General features: G+C 44.6%; 1 protein-coding gene across 1 annotated transcript in view; it reads left to right on the forward strand.

Moving 5' to 3' along the window:
* The window catches only part of SCN8A (sodium voltage-gated channel alpha subunit 8), a 251,372-nt gene that overhangs the window by 216,983 nt on the left and 12,387 nt on the right, over positions 1–22,002 (forward strand). The window contains exon 25 of the mRNA XM_040340817.1: positions 7,418–7,522. Coding sequence (XP_040196751.1) covers positions 7,418–7,522 — 105 coding nt within the window. The remainder of the gene's footprint in view (positions 1–7,417; positions 7,523–22,002) is intronic.

The following is a 22,002-nucleotide window of genomic DNA, read 5'->3' on the forward strand; positions in this document are numbered from 1 at the left end:
GCACCATGACAGCCGGGTCTTCCCCAGCCCCTCCCAGTAATCTGTCCACCAGATCCGTGATGTGCCAAACACAAGCTCAGCGCTTCAGGTCTTTATCACAGATTGCCCTCTCTGTCCTTCTAAGAATAGAGTCCCCTACCGCCAGAAACAGTCTATCCTTTCCCTTTTCTTTCCCCCCGCTCTCACTGGAGGAGTTCTTCCCCTGGCAGCTAGGAGAGTCCCTCAGCACCAGCAGTGCTGGTACAAAGAAAACCCCCCCCAATGGACACCGCACCTTAATTGGGGAGTCCGCAACTAACGGGTTGCTGTGACAGGAATAATATCCTACACAGTTAATTAATATAGTGAGCATAGGACCTGCACCCCCCCCTTTTTTTCCAGCAGTGCTGGTCCCTGACTGGTTTCACCAATGTCACTCAATGGAGCGTAATTATTGGGATGCTCCAGCCCAGGATCGGCCTCCCTGGCACTTCCCCCTCTATCCTTCCTGACTGTCACCCATCTACTCTTTTCTGGTGCCTGCATCTCTTTATCTCCACCCGCCTCTGTGATGGAACCTGCCGGGTACGTTCCCGGCTCTCCTTTAGTAGGGTCTTCTCAGTGCTGACAGTTTCCGAAATAAAAGAGTTAGCATATATCAGGGGAAGAAAACCAGTTCCTCTCCAAATAAAGGGATTTTTAATGTGAGGTGTGTTGCTCTTAGTATCAAAGGTAGGCGCACAAAACACAAGGTTTTTAGTAGTATCAAAAATAGTTTAATTATATAAATATAAAATTTCAAATTTCATAAAATTATTAACATAATGAAATATACATGATCAAGACCACATTTCCATGATTCACAAAATAAAAGGGAAAAGGTTATTTTTAGAGGAAAAGTAGATGCGAGTTTGCCAACTAGTTTCGCACTAGATGTGCTTCGTCAGGGCTTGCATAATATTCCTGTTCCTTTATTACATGTAGTGGTCTGTGTATGACATAGAAATTCATCATTAATGCAGGTATAATACAGTAATTTAATATCTTAAACTTTGTAAATAAGTGTATAACACATGTACATACAAAGAGGGTATAATGCGCTTACCACTTCAATGCTGACAGTTTCCCTAGATTAAGAACCTGGGTTTCCAGGGAAACAATTGGGTAGATTCACGTACCGAGGCCTAACTTTAGGGCGGCCTAGCCTAGTGTTTTTAGGCTACGCCGCCGTAAATTAGCTAGGCTAGTAGTGATTTTCAAACCACTTACCTGCTAATCTACGGCGAACAGGCGTAAGGGCACCTAATTCAAATTACTAGGAGGGGGGCGTGTACTATGGAAATGAGGCTTGACCTCACGTTTTTCTACGTTTTTGCGTACTGCGCATGCGCCGGGCGACTACATTTCCCAGGGCGCATTGCGGCTAAGTACGCCGTACGGGCCTATTGATTTTGACGCGGACGTAAACAACGTAAATCCCGATTCGTGGACGTCTTACGCAAACGACGTTAAAAATTCGAACCTCGCGGTGGGAACGGCGGCCATACTTAACATTGTTATTCCACCTCATAGGTGGAATAACTTTAGGCGGCCTATCCCTTACGGAAACAACGTAATTCGACTGTGTAGGCCCGGCGTACACTCGTGAATCGTCGGAAATCGGCGTATCCCCTAATTTACATAATCTATGCCGGTCGCAATGGAAGCGCCATCTAGCGGCCACCAGAAACATTGCAAGCTAAGATAGAACGACGCAAGCCGGCCTATCTTAGCTTTGTTTAAGCGTATCTCTGTTTGAGCATACGCTTAAACAAACGCCGGCGTAGATTCAGAGTTAGGTCGGCTTATCTGCAGATGAGCCGGCCTAACTCTTTGTGAATCTACCTAAATGTGCTTACATATTGCACAGCAGTATTCGCCCTCAATCAGATAACCAAGTAACACATACAGTACATGCCACAAGATGTACACCGATTCACATCTCCACACCCGCTGAGCATCGTACCTACCAATTTAATGAAGATTGGGATTATACCCTGACCAAATTACCTTACAACTAGCTTCCTGGCACTACTACTCAACAATACACAGGTACTCAACAACACAATACATAGGTACTCGCAGACCCGCGTGCACCCGCAGACCCGCGTGCACTCGCAGACCCACGTGCACTCGCAGACCCACGTACACTCACGGGTACTAACGATCCACACACTATTTAGACAACACTCAGGTACTCACACTGCACAGGTACTTTGAACCCTGTTATAACCTCCTGTTTCCAGTTCCACTTGATCTAAGTTCCAGCAAGCTCAAAGATGAGCAGGCTCAAAATGAGTTCTACAGAAAGTTATATAGACCTCAAGCGCCTGTGGCCAATTAACCACTCCCCTTAATTAGTAGGCTGAAGAAAACAAAAGTCTGTTTAACCGATTCCCGACCGCCGCACGCCGATATACGTCGGCAGAATGGCATGGGCAGGCAAATGGGCGTACTTGTACATCCCTTTGAATTTGCCTCCTAGTGGGAGTGTGCTCGCAGGTCTCGCAAATTCGATGTTCGCCCACGACCCGCGATTGCGGGGTGACGAGGCAGAACGGGGAGATGTAAATAAAGCATTTGCCTGTTCTGCCTAGTGACATGTCAGGGATCTACTGCTCCCTGTCATTGGGAGCAGTGACCGCTGTCATGTCAGTGGTAACCCACCCCCCCACAGTTAGAATCACTCCCTAGGACACACTTAACCCCTTGATCGCCCCCTAGTGTTTAACCCCTTCCCTGCCAGTGTCATGTACACAGTAATCAGTGCATTTTTATAGCACTGATCCCTGTATAAATGACAATGGCAGATCACCGCCATTACTAGTAAAAAAATAATAATAATAAAAATGCCATAAAACTATCCCCTATATTGTCGACGCTATAACTTTTGTGCATTCCAATCAATATACACTTATTGCAATTTTGTTTACCAAAAATATGTAGAAGAATATATATCGGCCTAAACTGAGGAAAAATAATTTTTGGGGATAAAAAAATGTGGGATATCTATTATAGCAAAAAATAAAAGATATTGTGTGTTTTTTTTAAATTGTCGCTCTTCTTTTGTTTATAGCGCACAAAATAAAAACCGCAGAGGTGATCAAATACCACCAAAATAAAGCTCTATTTGTGGGAAAAAAGGTTGTCAATTTTGTTTGGGTACAGGGTCACATGACCGTGCAATTGTCAGTTAAAGTGACGCAGTGCCGTATCGCAAAAAATGGCCCGGTCATTGGGCAGCCAAATCTTCCGTGGCGGAAGTGGTTAAAAAGTGACAGAGAGGGTGTTAAAAAAGCTGCAAGGTAACCCCCCCCCCCAAAAAAAAATTGCAACACAGCAATCACCAGCAGTCAAAAGCAAAACTTGCTCACACTCTCCACTCAAGGTTCCCACGGTTCAGCTTCTAACCAACAAGTCTATTGTATATTTAATGGAAAGGCACTGTTACTATGTTAGAAATAATTGGAAATGCTATAGATAAAGGACATCTAGGGTACAAATAATTCATTTTAGGGAGGCATTGCCTAGCTCTGGGTTTTTTGAATTGGAAACAACAAAGATTTGCATTTTGTATTTGCTTGAATGTTTTCATGCAGATTTGTCTGATCTTCAAACATTTACACAAGGTGGGCAGTAAAATAAATTGTATACTGTAAAGCCCCGTACACACGATCGGATGTCTGATGGAATCTAATCTGATGGATTTTTTTCATCGGATATCCGATGAAGCTGACTTTCATCAGTCTTGCCTACACACCATCGGTCAAAAATCCGACCGTGTCCAACGTGGGGACGTAAAACACTATGACGTGCTGAAAAAAATGAAGTTCAATGCTTCTGAGCATGCGAAGATTTTTGACCGATGGACTTCCACACAGACCGTTTTTTTTCTATCGTTTTTTTATCCATAGGAAAAATTTAAAACCGGTTCTATTTTTTTTCACCAATAGGAAAAAAAAAACGATGGGGCCCACACACGATCGGTTCGTCCAATCGGTCTGTTTTCATCGGACAAACCGATCGTGTGTACAGGGCTTAAGAATGGTTTGATGTTCTAACTGAGCAAATCTGCCTTCCTTTATTAAGGAGAATCTAACCATAGTTAGATGTTTTGATAGACGGCCTTATCAAAAGGAATATAGGACAATACAGGCAAAAAAATTAAAACATATTTCGTACATATCTGTAAAACATACACATTTTCCCATGTTTTGTCTCTTTAAAAATGCTGCAAGTACAGAAAAACACCCATTGATTCTGCCAGAGCTCCTCATGTCCTTTTTGTGCTACGTTTTCTCCTGCTGGATTACAGAATAACTCCCCCTTATGAAGTGGGAGGGAAGCAGGGCTGGACTGGGATAGAAATTTGGCCCTGGACTTCATCCAGACTGGCCCACTTTGACAGGTCTCTCCCATGGCGGCCGGACAACTCCCACACCCCCCCTGGCCACCCAAGCCCCCTCTCCCCCTTCACTAGCCGTTCTAATTTATTAGAGTAGAACGGCTGGTACTGGTACTCTTATAGGCAGTACCAGTGGGGAAGCTAGACATTATTTCACCCGGGGCAAAGAATCAGTTCGGTGCCCCCCTTATGGGACAAGATTAGGCAGAAGGAAGAAACTCCCAGGCCATAGCTGTTGAGTCAGCTGTCTGTCCCCTCCCCCGTGCTCCTCTGTCGTCCCCCATGCTCCTCTGTCGTCCCCCCTGCTCCTCTGGTCCTCCTCCTGCTTCTTTGTTCCCCCCCAGGTGAGCACTGTGGGAAGGGAGAGACAGAGGAGCGGAGGGGGGCGGCGGTCCACTGTCACTGAAGCCGGCCCACTGAGCCATTGGCCCACCTGGAAACTCCCTGTAGTCCCAATGGCCAGTCCATCCCTGGAGGGAGGGGGGAATTCTGTAGTCCATAATGGGAGAACTTAGGGCAGACAACACTGCTTGAAATTGTAGTGCAGCAACTTACTAAAGGAAGTTAGAAGCTTACAGGATTTCTGGCAGAACAACAGGTATTCTTCTGTACTTACAGCGCACAAGGGTTAAGTGAATGTCACTTTATAGTCTGTAAAATAATATGGAAAAACATATATGCATGAAAAATTGAAAAATTGAAGTAGCCACAAATAGCACACAGGAAAATAGAACATTAAAATTCTAAAAAAATCTAATAAAAATAGTCCGCATTACATAGGCAGAAGTTCATGTGGAGATGGTAGAGTGAAAACACATACACTTCGGGGGAGATGTTGGGAATAAATCCAAATGGTGTGCATACACTTGTATGCAGAGGTGATACGATACCTCAACAAAAAGCAGCCGCTTGTACGTCTCTATGCGGGGAGATGGAATCCGTTGGTGGGAAGATGACAGCCACGCTGGGAGCAGGTGTAAATGCTGTTTCCATGCAGAGAGGATACTGCCGTTTTCACCTCACTAGCTCGGGGGCTGATGGAAAAGGAAAACTTTCTCGCAAACCGGGATCTCAAGCGGCAGGGAAAGTCCTGAAGGGGAACCACCAAGCCGGTTCAGTGACGCAGCCGCGTCACACGGGAGTGAGGAGAGGGGGACGGAAGCCTAATTGAGTCACGCAGAAAGAGAGAAGGAGGTGTCCGGACACCATCGATCAAGCGTCAGGTGACTCCAGGCACCAATCGTTGTGGGCAAAATTCACGGCTCACCATAACTATCCTTGATGCCCCCATATGTTTGCAGTAAGCACATTGTGGCAGATGTGTAGTGCTGACACTCGGGAAATCCTTCCAGTGACGCTAGCGCCAGTACCCGTACTGCTCGAATTTTGCCCACAACGATTGGTGCCTGGAGTCACCTGACGCTTGATCGATGGTGTCCGGACACCTCCTTCTCTCTTTCTGCGTGACTCAATTAGGCTTCCGTCCCCCTCTCCTCGCTCCCGTGTGACGCGGCTGCGTCACTGAACCGGCTTGGTGGTTCCCCTTCAGGACTTTCCCTGCCGCTTGAGATCCCGGTTTGCGAGGAAGTTTTCCTTTTCCATCAGCCCCCGAGCTAGTGAGGTGAAAACGGCAGTATCCTCTCTGCATGGAAACAGCATTTACACCTGCTCCCAGCGTGACTGTCATCTTCCCACCAACGGATTCCATCTCCCCGCATAGAGACGTACAAGCGGCTGCTTTTTGTTGAGGTATCGTATCACCTCTGCATACAAGTGTATGTACACCATTTGGATTTATTCCTAACATCTCCCCCGAAGTGTATGTGTTTTCACTCTACCATCTCCACATGAACTTCTGCCTATGTAATGCGGACTATTTTTATTAGATTTTTTTAGAATTTTAATGTTCTATTTTCCTGTGTGCTATTTGTGGCTACTTCAATTTTTAAATTTTTCATGCATATATGTTTTTCCATATTATTTTACAGACTATAAAGTGACATTCACTTAACCCTTGTGCGCTGTATGTTTTTGTTCTTTTGTTTTTTGCCCATGTCTCCTTAGTGGTTGACAGCTGCACGGGTGTGTGTTTTAGTGTAACTCTTTAACCACACAGAACACTGTGGTTTACCGTTTCTATGGTGTAGCGCTTCATGCGGGTGTTTCTTTGTATACATTCTTCTGTACTTGCAACCTTTTGAAAGGGGATAAAACAAGAGAAAATGTGCATGTATTGCCAAGATGTGTTGAATATGTTTTTTCTTGTTGGCCTACATACATTTTAGGCCAACAGTACATTCCCAAATTCCTTTTGCACGCATGTCTGATATGATACCATTTACTGGGGTCAAGTTCTACAGAATTGACTTAAAAAAAACTATCAGTGGTACAGAGAGAAAAATTGCGTCAGAAAAATTACAAGCTAAATTGCCGCAAATTATCTATAATGTCACAGTGACCATAGTTTATATGAAGCGAAATGGTGAAGTTGCATATGCGTAAAATGACAGATTCCTGGCTATTTTCAAACGTCGGCCAGGGTTCGGGTAGGGAAAACTAGCAAATATTGCCAGTTTGTTCCTGTAAATCCAAAGATCATTCTTAATAACTAGTACTCATGTACCACCTACCGCTTGGCACACCAATGTGCTTATTCTATGCACATAACATATATACAATCATTTCAATTCTATGGTGTACAATGGCAACATTTATGCCAAATATCCTAATGGGGTTTTGCAATTTCTGACACCTATTTATGTCAAATTCCACAGGAACATGCATTGAGAATCATTGTTTGTTTTTTGCACAAGTACAAATGTCTCAATCTGCACTATTTTAATGTCAGACCACTGATAATTTATTGGGCCCAATTTGTTTTGTTTGGCAGGTAGTTGGGTTAGATTGGTACTAAGGTACTGGTGGGAAATCAGCAATGGACTATTTCCCAAGTTGTCATATAGGTTGTAACCAGTTTTGTGTTTTCCTCTCCACTTTGGAGGTCAGGATATCTTTATGACAGAAGAGCAGAAAAAATACTACAATGCTATGAAGAAACTGGGCTCGAAGAAACCTCAGAAACCCATCCCAAGGCCATTGGTAAGGCCCATGTGTTGTTTTATATGTTATGTTATATGGGAGGGTGCCTTTATGTGGGGTCTGCTTCAGGTAAACATTTTCAAGATGTGATGGAAATATATATATTTTTTTAAATTATGAACAATATTGGAGCACTGCTTTAATTTAATGTTAACTATGATATATTTTATGGGCCATAAATAGGAGTAAAGAAAGTGATGTCACTTGATCAGATTAGGTGTGCTATAGTTCTGCAAACAGTACTGTAAAAAAAGTTTTTGCCCCTTCCTGATTTTTTTTTTTACATATTTGTCACACTTAAATGATTCGGATCATCAAGCAGATTTAAAAGTGATTGTAGTTAAGCATACAGCCATGTCTTATCCGTTCCCTATTTGTCACACTTAAATAATTCGGATCATCAAGCAGATTTGAAAGTGATTGTAGTTAAGCATACAGCTATGTCTTATCCGTTCCCTAGGCTGTGAATAAATGGGTGCTGGAGAAGCACCAGACTGATGAGCTCTCTCTGTTACTCTGCTCTCTCCTCCTGTCAATATATAGCAAATAAAAAACATATTTTTTCTAAAATATCATACAGTGATGTGAGGCTCCTTTTATCGCAGCTTTAAAGGCTCAAAAATTAATAACAAATACATGTTTGGAAATGCCTTTAAGCAAAATGGCCCGGATTCACGTAGAGCGTCGCATTTTTAAACCGGCGTAGCTCATCTCATATGCGCTACGCTGACGTAAATCAGTGAGGCAAGACCAGTATTCACAAAGCACTTGCTCCGTAAGTTGCGGAGGCGTAGCGTAAATTTTCCGGCGTAAGCCCGCCTAATTCAAAGTAGCAAGGAAATGGGCGTGATGTATTAAAATGAAGCGTGACCCCATGTAAATGAAGGGCCGAACGAACGGCGCATCTAAGATACGACGGCTCAATGCCTACGACGTGAGCGTAACCTACGCCCATCCCCATTCACGTACGACTTGCGTAAACAACGTCAAATACGACGGCTGTTCCGACGTCCATACCTTTGCATGGGCTGCGACTCCTATTTGGTGGTTTAACTTTACGCCGGACGTACGCCTTACGTAAACGGCGTATACTACTGCGACGGGCGCAAGTACGTTCGTGAATTGGCGTATCTCGGTCATTTGCATATTTGACGCGTAAATCAATGGAAGCCCCCCTTGCGGCCAGCGTAAATAGAGATACGACGGGGTAGGAGACTTACGTCGGTCGGATGGAGCCAAAATTCAGGCGTATCTTAATTTAAGCATCAGGCGCATAGATACGACGGCGCATCAGTGGACTTACGCGGCGTATCTGTAGATACGTTGGCGTAAGTCTTTCTGAATCCAGCTATATGTGTGTAAGTGGAACAGTACATCTTTCACAGATAGCATTAGTCCCTATATTCTGGCATTCTTCAAAAAAAAATTCCCCCCCTCCTCCTTGTAGTTTTTTGGTGGTGTTGTTGTGGAGGTAATAGGGGATGAGCAGGTTATGCACAACCATGTAGACTAGGTATTCCTATCACAGAACGGACTAAATATACATGCACAAGGTAGTTGAGTGGCTGACAAAGTGCCTTCCTCTTCTTTACCCTCCTATGTGCAGAGCAGCCAGTTGTTTCCCACGGCTGCAAATGCACCCTCTTCCGCATCCTCCAGTAATCTCACCATAGCCCTGAAAACTGGCAATGAGGAGATTATTTGATCACACAATCACTGACTTGCTGCAGGAAGATGATCTTGGTCATGTACAGGCATTCCTACTTTTAGATACTGAAGATGAAGGAAATATTGCTGTGACCATTGAGGGAGGGTACATAAGGCACAGTGCAGCAAATAGCAAATATATTGTAGCAACTAGAGCGTTTACTGCAAAGTGCGCTCTAGCCATGAGGAGGGGTTGGCCGATGAGGTGGCAGACTGTGGTTGCCAGTGTTTGGAGAGGAGAACAGCACCAATAGAGGATTTTGTCTAAGGCCAGGGGAAGCTTGCAAAGTACCTGGAGGGAACAATATGCAGGTACACTCACACTGCTCCAGGTAAGCTAGCACATTATTATATTTCTTCAGCACAACAGGGTTGCCAGCCCAGCCTGTTTGCTGTCCACCTATAAGAGAAAAAAATCCGGACGGCTGCACTCACTTCAGGCAACTTTTTCTTAAATCATATACAGTACAGTTGATAAAAGCAGCAATCGTGCAAAGTACACACGGGAGAAAGGTAACAGGTTTCACACTAAATGTGCTTCTTCACACCTGAGCTGCCCTCTGATTAATGCACCTGTTATCCACAGGCAATCAATACAGGTGCAAATAACTACCGTATTTATCGGCGTATAACACGCACCCTAACTTTAAGGCCACGTACACACGATCAGTCCATCCGATGAGAATGGTCCGAAGGACCGTTCTCATCGGTTAACCGATGAAGCTGACTGATGGTCTGATGTGCCTACACACCATCAGTTAAAAAAATGATCAAGTCCAACGCAGTGACGTAAAACACAACAACGTGCTGAGAAAAATGAAGTTCAATGCTTCCAAGCATGCGTCGACTTGATTCTGAGCATGCGCAGGTTTTTAACAGATGCTTTTGCATACTAACCGTCGGTTTTGACCTATCGGTTAGGCGTCCATCGGTTCAATTTTAAAGCAAGTTCTAAAATTTCGGACCGAAGTATAACTGACCGATGGGGCCCACACACCATCAGTTTGGATCGATGAAACGTCCTTCAGTCCGTTTCCATCGGTTTTGACCGACCGTGTGTACGCGGCCTAAGAGGGAAGTTTCAGGAAAAAAACATTCTATAGCCCCCTGCGTATAACACGCAGACACAGTTTACCCTCTATTTTCAGGGTAAAAAAGTGACCAATAAATACAGTAATCAGTCGGCAGCTCCTCTCTAACCATGTTTATGCTAAAATCCTAACCAGATACATAATCTGTTTCATAACACAAAGTTAAAAAAACAAAGCAAAAGAAAAACAAACACTATAACCAAATTATCAAAATCACTACAGTATTGGACCACTACCCAAAACAGCTGAAACATACCATATCTCATATCCTACTCTCAGCTAGACTGAGCATCGCCAGAAAGTGGAAAAAACCTGCACCACCCACCCTAGGGGAAGTGGTCCAAACAACCCACCTACACTTTATATACGAGCAGACACTGGCACTCAGAAATAGAAGCAGAGAACACATCTCCCAACAGTGGCATCCATGGTTGGCATGGTACAATAATAACTCTTTGATATCCCTGGCAATACCCTAACCTACTGTACAACGCCTAGGTAGAGATGTCAAGGTGCACACCTACCTCCCCAAGTCTATTCCTGACACTTAGTTGTCTTTTTGTTCTCGTTTTATGTTTTCTAATACTATACATTGACCAATACGGTTGAATGGAACTTATTTGAGGAGAGGGGCTGGCTTGAGTCCTGGAGTCTTGAACCCGCAGGGGGTTCCCGGGATTGGAGCCAGCTCCTCTCTCCACTACTTTACCAAGTTAAGGTAATTCATATACTATTATGGATACCTATTGTAGACACTGTACTGTTGCCTTATACAAAATCACACATGGCGTTGTTCTACTGCCATACGACAACCAATGTTTTTTTTTTCTTTTGTTCGTACACTGTTTATGTATGCATATGTTAATTGTAAAAAACCAAATAAAAACCTATTGAAGAAAAATGACTACAGTATTGGCAAACCTAAAAACATGTAACATAATTGTAAAACCCCAATGGGACATTGGTTCTACTATTTCTATAATTATAATTTTTTTTATTAAATTAACAAACATTTTATACTTAACTGCTCTGTGCAATAGTTTTGCACAGAGCAGCCCCTATTCTCTTCTTCTGAGGTCCCCCGCCGGTGCTCCAGACCCCTCCTCTTCGGTAAGTGCACCCAGGAAATGCCATTTTCCCTGGGGGCACTCGTGTGTGCTCGCTCTCGAGCGGCCCAGTCTGGGTCTATTGCCACAAACCGAGCGACTCGCCCCCACGCTCCCTCGTCACAGCATTTGATTGACAGCAGTGGGAGCCAATGCCTGTCGATGCTCTCAATCTGCCCAGTGAGGAGGGAAACGGCAGTGAGAGCCACTGCACATTACTGTATCGGATTGGGTTCAGGTCAGAATAAAGGGGGGCTGGGGGCTCCTGCAGCACAGAAGGTTTTTTTTACCTTATTGCACAGAATGCATAAGCGTTAGAACCACTTTAATGAACTAACAGTTCAGTATATCAGACATGCTAGAATTCTAGTTTGAAGGGAGAAAATCCAGAAGACCTCTCGTTTGCACAATATGGCATAGAAAACACTGGTAAGCACGCACAAACATCCCTGTGAGTTTTCTCCTATAACAATTGGCCTCTCTGTGCTGTTTTGGCTATATTTGTGGGCTCTTTTAAATTTGGGCTCAAGGTTTCCCCGTTGACTAAACCATTTGTACATGCATGCAGTTTCACTACCAACATCTTTCTCATCGCAACAAGTCCTGCGAAGCCTGAGAAATTGACCAACTGGTATGCCACTAATAGTATGGTCAGGGTGTCCAGAGTCAGCTCGCAGGACTGTGTTGCCAAAGAGAGGCTTTCTTTACAGGCCAGAAGAGATACACCCCTTTCACTGCAAAGAACCACATCAAGGAAGGTCTTGAATCATAACTCAAATGTCCAGTGAACCTAAGATTTAAAGGGTTATCATTTAGATTTAGGAAATCTGCAAAACTCCTCAGACCACCAGCTTACAAAGGTATCAAGTCGTCAAAATAGTGACGATAACATTTGATGTGCATCCTAAAAAGGTTCATACCCCCAAAGATGCGGGTCCTCTCCCATCAACCCATACAAATATTGTCGAGAGAGGGTGAAAAATGAGCACCCATAGGTGCCCTGCATCTCTGGATGTAGAAGTCCCCATCAAAAGAAAAAAAGTTTTGCTTTAACAAATACTCTAAGCACTCCAAGATGTACTCTCTAAGGGATCAAGGTGTAATCACTGTGATGGTCCTGAAAAAATTATACAGCCCTCAAGCCCAAATAATGGGGTATTGAAGAGTATAAGCTGGACACATCACACGTGTTCCAGATATTTCCTTCCTCCCAGGCCAATTCCTGACATATATTTAACAGTTGTCTTGTATCCCTTATGCCGCGTACACACGATCGGAAATTCCGTCAAGAAAAGTCCGATGTGAGCTTTTGGTCGGAAATTCCGACAGTGTGTATGCTCCATTGGATTTTTTCTGTCGGAATTTCCAGCAACACAAGATTGAGAGCAGGTTCTGTATTTTTCTGACTGAAAGAGTTCTTGTCCGAAATTCCGATCGTCTGTATGCAATTCCCAAAAACCATGCATGCTCAGAATCAAGCAGAAGAGCCGAACTGCCTATTGAACTGCCCATTAAAATTTTTTATAATGTAACAAAAGAAATTGCATAATGACACTGTCATCAAAATCAATTGACAAGAAAATAGTGATATTAGCATATTAAAAGGATAAGAAGTTTAGGCAAAAACCCATGAAAAGTCCATTGTTAGGTACCAGGGACTTCGCCAATGTGGTTAATGGTAAAGAGTCTCATATAAAAATACAGGTTCAGCTATATGCCAGGATAAGGGCAAACATCCGATGGGCCTTCAGGCCAACATTGTAGGCTTGGCGAAGGGGGTCAAGCAGGACTACACCCGCTCACCCTTCCATCTGAGCAGGCTATGACCATAATGAAAGAAGTATGGCTAACATAGGAACCCCTATAGCGCCTAACCCTAGACTTATTTATCTTACTCTGGTAGCAACAAATAATTAGAATGGTCAAATATATTAATCTAGTATCCTGTAAGATAACTTGTCATATAAAAAAACCTTGAGTAAAATCCCTAGGGAGTGACAAAGGGACAGAGGGTCGGACTAGAGCACCAATACTGTGCCTGAGGAGAGAGATAGAAAGGGCAAGTAAAGAGAAGAAAACCAGAGAAAAGAGTAGAGAAGTGAGACCTTACCAATCCAGGAATCCACCTACCTACCACCAATCCAATGTCAACCCCGAGTATCCGGTGCCTGTAGGTAAGAAAGGGACAATACCTTTTCAAACACTGGTTGTTTGTCCCAGGGGGGCACTAACCATTTTTTAGTGGAGCATGATCCAGGTTAGCTTTTGCTTCATTAAAGCTAGGTCAATCACTGATCTTTTCCAAGCATTAGCGATTGCTATTTTTGCCACTAAAAACATGTAGTTAAAAAAGTCTGTGTGGATTGCGGGATATTTTCCACAGGTTCTTTAAGCAGTGCTATTCAAGGGTTTTTGGTAATACTGACCATAGTGAATGAGTAAATTAAGGAATGAACCCGTATTCAAAAACAACGGACCCTAGGAAAAGTCCATCATATATGAAGAACGGAGTACAGTTCAGAGAGGCGCTCTGGCACTAGGTACCATCTAGCAAGGAGTAAATCTTTTCATTGGTCACAGTTCAGAGAGTCAATGGGGTAGATTCAGAGAGAATTTACGCCGGCGTATCCATAGATACGCCACGTAAATTCAAATCTGCGCCGGCGTATCTTCTTTCTGTATTCAGAAAGCAAGATACACCGACATTAGCCTAAGATACGACTGGCATAAGTCTCTTACGCCGTCGTATCTTAGGGTGCATTATCACGCTGGCCGCTAGGTGGTGCTCCCATCGTTTTCAGAGTAGAGTATGCAAATTAACTAGTTACGCCGATTCACAAACGTACGTGCGCCCGGCAGTAGTTTTTTACGTCGTTTGCGTAAGTCGTTTTCGTCGTAACGTTGCTCCTGCTATTAGGTGTCGCAGTCAATGTTAAGTATGGACGTCGTTCCCGCTTCGAAATTTGAATTGTTTGCGTCGTTTGCGTAAGTCGTTCGCGAATAGGGCTGGACGTAATTTACGTTCACGTCGAAACCAATACGTTGTTGCGCCGTACTTGGAAGCAATGCACACTGGGATATATACACGGACGGCGCATCCCCATTTGAATTACGCGCGCTTACGCCGGCCCCATTTACGCTATGCCGCCGCGACTTACGGAGCAAGTGCTTTGTGAATACAGCACTTGCTCCTGTAAGTTGCGGAGGCGTAGCGTAAATACAATACGCTGCGCCGCCGTAACTTAAAGCGCAGCTACGTGAATCTACCCCACTGACTTTAATTGACTTGTACACAACTTGCTTGCAGAACAAACATTTCAAGTTGCATAACCAGTTTCCCTGGTATGTAACTCTGATACTGGGAAACATCAACGCGGCCTTGTATTTTGGCCTACCTTAAATTTAAACTAATATCCATTTTACCCTTTTTCATAGTTAAACACTTAACCACCACCCGCTGTCATATAACGGCGGCAAGGTGGTTGCTTAACTGGGGGTTGCCGTTATTTAACGGCGCCCTGCAGAAGCAGCAATGCGCGCCGCCTCGGGTGCGCACACAGAAGATTCTGTGCGCGCCGGGTCTATGAGACCCGGCGCTACACAGATCAGGGAAATTGACCAGTAACAGTGGTCTTTTTCCATGTGATCGCGCCGTCCAATGACGGCGCGATCACAATGTAAACACAAGAAGGTCAGGGAAAGTTTATCTCCTCTCCTCTCCTCACACAGTATCAGCGAGAGAGAAGAGGAGATAAACTGTGAGTTTTACAAGCCATACCAGTGCCCCATAGTGCCAAATCTGTGCCCATATTGCCCCATAGTGCCAAATCTGTGCCCATATTGCCACATCAGTGCCAAATCTGTGCCCATAGTGCCACATCAGTGCCACATCTGTGCCTAAAGTGCCACATCAGTGCCACATCTGTGTCCATAGTGCCACATCTGTGCCCAGTAGTGCCACATCTGTGCCACCTGTGCCACACCAGAGCCGCACCAGTGTCACCGGAGCCGCACCAGTGTCACCAGAGCCGCACCAGTGCCACCAGAGCCACAACAGTCCTATACCAGTGCCAAAACAGTGCCGTACCAAAGCCGCCTGTGCCCACCAGTGCCGCCTGTGCCCACCAGTGCTGCCTGTGCCCACCAGTGCTGCCTGTGCCCACCAGAGCCACCTGTGCCCACCAGAGCCACACCCGTGCCACTACAGTGCACATAAGTGCCGCCTTCTGCTAATCAGTGCACACCAGAGCCCCACCAGAGCCACCAGAGCCACCTGTGCCCACCAGAGCCACCTGTGCCCACCAGAGCCACCTGTGCCCACCAGAGCCACACCCGTGCCACTACAGTGCACATAAGTGCCGCCTTCTGCTAATCAGTGCACACCAGAGCCCCACCAGAGCCACCTGTGCCCACCAGAGCCACCTGTGCCCACCAGAGCCACCTGTGCCCACCAGAGCCACACCCGTGCCACTACAGTGCACATAAGTGCCGCCTGTGCCCACCTGTGTCCATCAGTGCCACCACAGTGCTCTGCAGTACAGCCTCACCAGCCACCAGTATGGCAAAAAAATTCTTTACCGGTGAGCAGGCCGTACATCTTCTACTTGCCATGAGCGATGAGAGCAGCGAGGAGTCTCTGTCCGATTCGGATTCGGCCTATGAACCCGTTATAGACAGTGGGTCGGATTCAGAATCTGATGAGGAACGTGGGCCCAGGAAAAGAAGGGGTGCTGGCGTGGAGAAGCGGCCTACTCCCAGACGCGCAGGGCCGTCCACCTCAAGCGCTGTGCCGTCCACCTCAAGCGCTGTGCCGTCCGCCTCAAGCGCTGTGCCGTCCGCCTCAAGCGCTGTGCCGTCCGCCTCAAGCGATGTGCCGTCCGCCTCAAGCGATGTGACGTCCGCCTCAAGCGCTGTGCCGTCCGCCTCAAGCGCTGTGCCGTCCGCCTCAAGCGCTGTGCCACTGCAACAAAGGGGCCATGCCAGCCTTCCCTATGGCCTTCAAAACCCCCTGTGGCTTCCCCCTAATTCCGGAGCAGCAAATATCCCCCCTTTCACTGCCCAGCCAGGTGTCCAGGTGAACACCGAAAACTTTTCAATGCTTAATATTTTTAATTTACTTTTCACCGAAGATTTGCTATCCTTCATTGTGGCCCAGTGCAATCTCTACGCACAACAGTACATAAGAAGTAACCCTGGTTCCAGATATGCCCGCCCCTTTGAGTGGAGAGAACTAACCGTGGACGAATTTAAAATTTTCTTAGGCCTAACCTTTACTATGGCACTTTCAAAAAAAAAAACAATTGTACTCCTACTGGTCCACCAAACCCATTCACCACATGCCACTCTTCTCCTCCCTTATGCCAAGATCCCGATATTTAATAATTATGCGGTTCCTCCACTTTAACGATAACGCCCAGTGCCCTCCCCGAAATGACCCTGCTTTTGACAAGCTATATAAAATTAGGCCACTTCTAAATTTTTTCGCTCAACGATTTCCCCAATTATATACCCCTGAACAGAACATATCTGTGGACGAGTCCCTTGTCAAATTCTCAGGCAGGCTGGACATCAAGCAGTTCATCCCCAGCAAAAGGGCCCGATATGGGGTCAAAATGTACAAGCTTTGCGACAGAGCCACAGGGTACCTCTACTCATTCATGGTGTATGAAGGGAAGGACTCCCAACTGCATCCCCCTGAATGTCCAGAGTATATGGGAGTCAGCGGAAAAGTGGTCTGGGATCTGATGTATCCACTCTTTGGAAAGGGATACCACCTTTATGTGGATAATTTCTACACCAGCTTGCCCCTGTTTCGCTGTCTTTACCTCCGGAATACCCCAGCATGTGGCACAATAAGACCCAACAGGAAAGGCTTCCCGCAAAAACTGGTGGATCAAAAGCTCAGACGAGGGGAGTCTGCAGCATTGAGGAACCAGGAGATATTGGCTGTCAGGTGGAGGGACAAACGGAACGTCCACATGCTCTCATCAATCCACAATGACACCCACGTGGAAGTCCCCAAAAGAACCGGCCCAATCCAAAAACCAAAATGCATCTATGACTATAATTTGTTCATGGGGGGAGTGGACTTCAATGACCAGATGATAGAACCCTACCTGCCCACAAGAAAATACCGCCACTGGTACAAGAAAGTGTCCATTTATTTTTTTAGTTTGGCCTTTTATAACTCCTATGTAATCTACAAAAAGTCATCAGAGAACCCCGTATCATATCTGGACTATCAAGAAGAAGTCATCACCGCCCTTTTGTACCCTGAAAACCCACCGGAAAATATTCGCTCTGATTCTGTGAGCAGACTCCACGAGCGTCACTTTCCTGAGAAAACCCCCTCCCCTGAAACAGGCCACAGAAATCAGAAGAGGTGCCGGGTGTGCTCCAGAAGAGGAATTCGAAAAGACACTGTGTATTACTGTCCCGATTGTCCTTCCCAACCAGGCCTCTGTATTGGAACATGTTTCCGCCGTTACCATACGTTTCTTCATTATTAGGGACGTATGGTAAACGCAATTCTAATTTCCTGTAATTTCCCCCCACACCCCTTATGCCACTGCACTCATACCTCTGCCTTCTCCGGAACCGACCATGGCCTGTTATACGACCACTCTTTTGCCTAACCCTAAACATACTTCTGCCTTCTCCGGAATCGACCATGGCCTGTTATACGACCACTCTTTTGCCTAACCCTAAACATACCTCTGCCTTCTCTGGAACTGACCCTGGCTTGTTATACGACCACTCTTTTGCCTAACCCTAAACTGTACCTACATCTGCCTGCTCTGGAACTGACCCTGGACTGTTTGACCACGTTTTTTGCCTGCCCCTTGGATTGATCTTTTACCCTGCTATACTAGTGGGAACACAGGGGTCTCACATATGTGAGGGGCTCCAGAATTGTTTTTCTGGATGAAAAAACTAATTTTTTCGTTTTCTCATTCCCGGATTAGGGTCTGGTTGCCCGGAGGCTTCAAAGAGATTTGGGTGGGAGAAGCCTCTACCCCTGTCCCCATTCCCCTACCCATGGCCCGCTACTTGGACCATGTTCCTACCAGGACGAATATTTTGCCTGACTATGGACAATATTCCTGCCTGCTGCCTGGACAATTCCATTCACTGTCGCTGACCAGTGACCACGTCCCTGCCTGCTGCCTGGATCGGGGCTCTCCTTCTGTGGACAATTGCACTACTAAAACCACAGGTAATCTTCTTTTTTTTTTACCCATTACTCAGCAGAATGTATTTTAGGGTGTAATTCTTGGTATGTACATGCTGTGTTAGAAATATGAAGGCCCTTCAAAAATGTGATAGATTGTAAGGAAATTGGATGTGTAATTTATGTCCCTAGAACACCTGATGGTGCTTCTTGGATGTTGGGCCTCTGTATGTGGCCACGCTGTGTAAAAGTCTCACACATGTGGTATCGCCATACTCAGGAGGAGCAGCAGAATATATTTTGGGGTGTAATTTTTTCTATGTACATGCTATGTGTTGGAAATATCCTATAAATGGACAACTTTCTGTAAAAAAAAATGCGTTTTCATTTTTTTCCACATTTTCCAAAAACATCTGGAAAAAAATGAACTGTTCAAAAGACTCATTATGCCTCATAGATTATACGTTGGGGTGTTAGCTTTCCAAAATGGGGTCACTGTGTGGGCGTTTCCATTGTCCTGGTGCTCCAGGGCCTTCAAAAGTGTAATAGGTGGTTGAGAGATTAGATGTGTAATTTATGCTCCTAGAATGCTTGAAGTTGCTACTTCGGTGTTGGGCCTCTGTATGTGGCCACGCTGTGTAAAAGTCTCACACATGTGGTATCGCCATACTCAGGAGGAGCAGCAGAATATATTTTGGGGTGTAATTTTTTCTATGTACATGCTATGTGTTGGAAATATCCTATAAATGGACAACTTTCTGTAAAAAAAATGCGTTTTTATTTTTTTCCACATTTTCCAAGAACATCTGGAAAAAAATGAACTGTTCAAAAGACTCATTATGCCTCATAGATTATACGTTGGGGTGTTAGCTTTCCAAAATGGGGTCACTTTGTGGGCGTTTCCATTGTCCTGGTGCTCCAGGGCCTTCAAAAGTGTAATAGGTGGTTGAGAGATTAGATGTGTAATTTATGCTCCTAGAATGCTTGAAGTTGCTACTTCGGTGTTGGGCCTCTGTATGTGGCCACGCTGTGTAAAAGTCTCACACATGTGGTATCGCCATACTCAGGAGGAGCAGCAGAATATATTTTGGGGTGTAATTTTTTCTATGTACATGCTATGTGTTGGAAATATCCTATAAATGGACAACTTTCTGTAAAAAAAATGCGTTTTTATTTTTTTCCACATTTTCCAAGAACATCTGGAAAAAAATGAACTGTTCAAAAGACTCATTATGCCTCATAGATTATACGTTGGGGTGTTAGCTTTCCAAAATGGGGTCACTTTGTGGGCGTTTCCATTGTCCTGGTGCTCCAGGGCCTTCAAAAGTGTAATAGGTGGTTGAGAGATTAGATGTGTAATTTATGCTCCTAGAATGCTTGAAGTTGCTACTTCGGTGTTGGGCCTCTGTATGTGGCCACGCTGTGTAAAAGTCTCACACATGTGGTATCGCCATACTCAGGAGGAGCAGCAGAATATATTTTGGGGTGTAATTTTTTCTATGTACATGCTATGTGTTGGAAATATCCTATAAATGGACAACTTTCTGTAAAAAAAAATGCGTTTTTATTTTTTTCCACATTTTCCAAGAACATCTGGAAAAATATGAACTGTTCAAAAGACTCATTATGCCTCATAGATTATACGTTGGGGTGTTTGCTTTCCAAAATGGGGTCACTTTGTGGGTGTTTCCATTGTCCTGGTGCTCCAGGGCCTTCAAAAGTGTAATAGGTGGTTGAGAGATTAGATGTGTAATTTATGCTCCTAGAATGCTTGAAGTTGCTACTTCGGTGTTGGGCCTCTGTATGTGGCCACGCTGTGTAAAAGTCTCACACATGTGGTATTGCCATACTCAGGAGGAGCAGCAGAATATATTTTGGGGTGTCATTTGTGGAATATACATGCCATGTGAGAGAAATAACCTGTTATAATGACAATATTGGTATGAAAAAAAAAAAAAAAAATCTTAATTTTGCAAAGAATTGTGGGAACAAATGACAACTTCAAAAAACTAACTATGACTCTTACTAACTACATTGGAATGTCTACTTTCCAAAAAGGGGTCATTTGGGGGGTATTTGTACTTTATTGGCTTGTTAGGGTCTCAAGAAATGAGAGAAGCTGTCAGTACTTCAGGTGTAATCAAATTGTTCAATTTTCAGAAATTGGTACCATAGCTTGTAGACCCTATAACTTTCACCCAGACTAAATAATATCCAAATTTTTTTTTTTTTTTACCAAAAATATGTAGCAGTATGCATTTTAGGCCAAATGTATGAGGAAAAATTACTTTTTTACAAAATGATATGATAGAAATGAAGAAAAATTCATTTTTTTACAAAATTTTCGTTCTTTTTTCATTAATAGCGAAAAAAAAAAAACGCAGAGGTGATCAAATACCACCAAAATAAAGCTCTATTTGTGGGAAAAAAAGGACAAAAATTTCATTTGGTTACAATGTTGTATGACTGAGTTATTGTCATTCAAAACGTGAGAGCACCAAAAGCTGAAAATTGGTCTGGTTATTAAGGGTGTTTAAGTGCCCAGTTGTCAAGTGGTTAAAATTTAGAGAAGTTATATATCATAATTTTTTATTCAGAGAGACTCTGATAGAGGGATCATCACTGAGGGTTTTGAGAGCCATGCGTTTCCCTTCAATTTATTGCAAACCCCTTATTTACGGTACAACATTCCAACCTAGTTAGCTCCTTCTCAATCATTTTCTTTACTGGTCTAAAACTTTTCCCCTGGAGATTACCAGGTAAATGTCTGACCTAAGCCTGAAGGAGGGCCCCCCACAGATGACCGTGTGCCGTCCTCCAGGCCGACGCCTGACTTCCCAGCCAAATCCTCCAGTGTTGTTGATTTATGTAGAGGCTTCAACATGTGCATACAAATAACAATGGGGAAGATTCACAAAGATCTGCCCCGGCGCAGCGTATCTGAGATACGCTACGCCGCCGTAACTTACTTTTGTTATGTTCGAATCCTGAAAGAATTCGCGCCGTAAGTTACGGCGGCATAGTCTATCTCGCGGCGTAATGGCGCGTAATTCAAATCGGCAAGTAGGGGGCGTGTTTCATTTAAATGAAGCGCGTCCCCGCGCCGAATGAACTGCGCATGCGCCGTCCCTAAAATTTCGCGCCGTGCATTGCGCTAAATGACGTCGCAAGGACGTCATTGTTTTGACTTGGACGTAAATTACGTCCATCCCGATTCACGGACGACTTACGCAAACAAAAAAAAAGTTTTAAATTATACGCGGGAACGACGGCCATACTTAACATTGAGTACGCAACCAAATAGCAGCTTTAACTATACGCTGAAAAAAGCCGACTAGAGACGATGTAAAAAAATGCGACGGCCGCTCGTACGTTCGTGGATCGTCGGAAATAGCTAATTTGCAT

The sequence above is a fragment of the Rana temporaria genome, chromosome 2 (genome assembly GCF_905171775.1).
Source record: "Rana temporaria chromosome 2, aRanTem1.1, whole genome shotgun sequence".
Classification (NCBI taxonomy): Eukaryota; Metazoa; Chordata; class Amphibia; order Anura; family Ranidae; genus Rana; species Rana temporaria.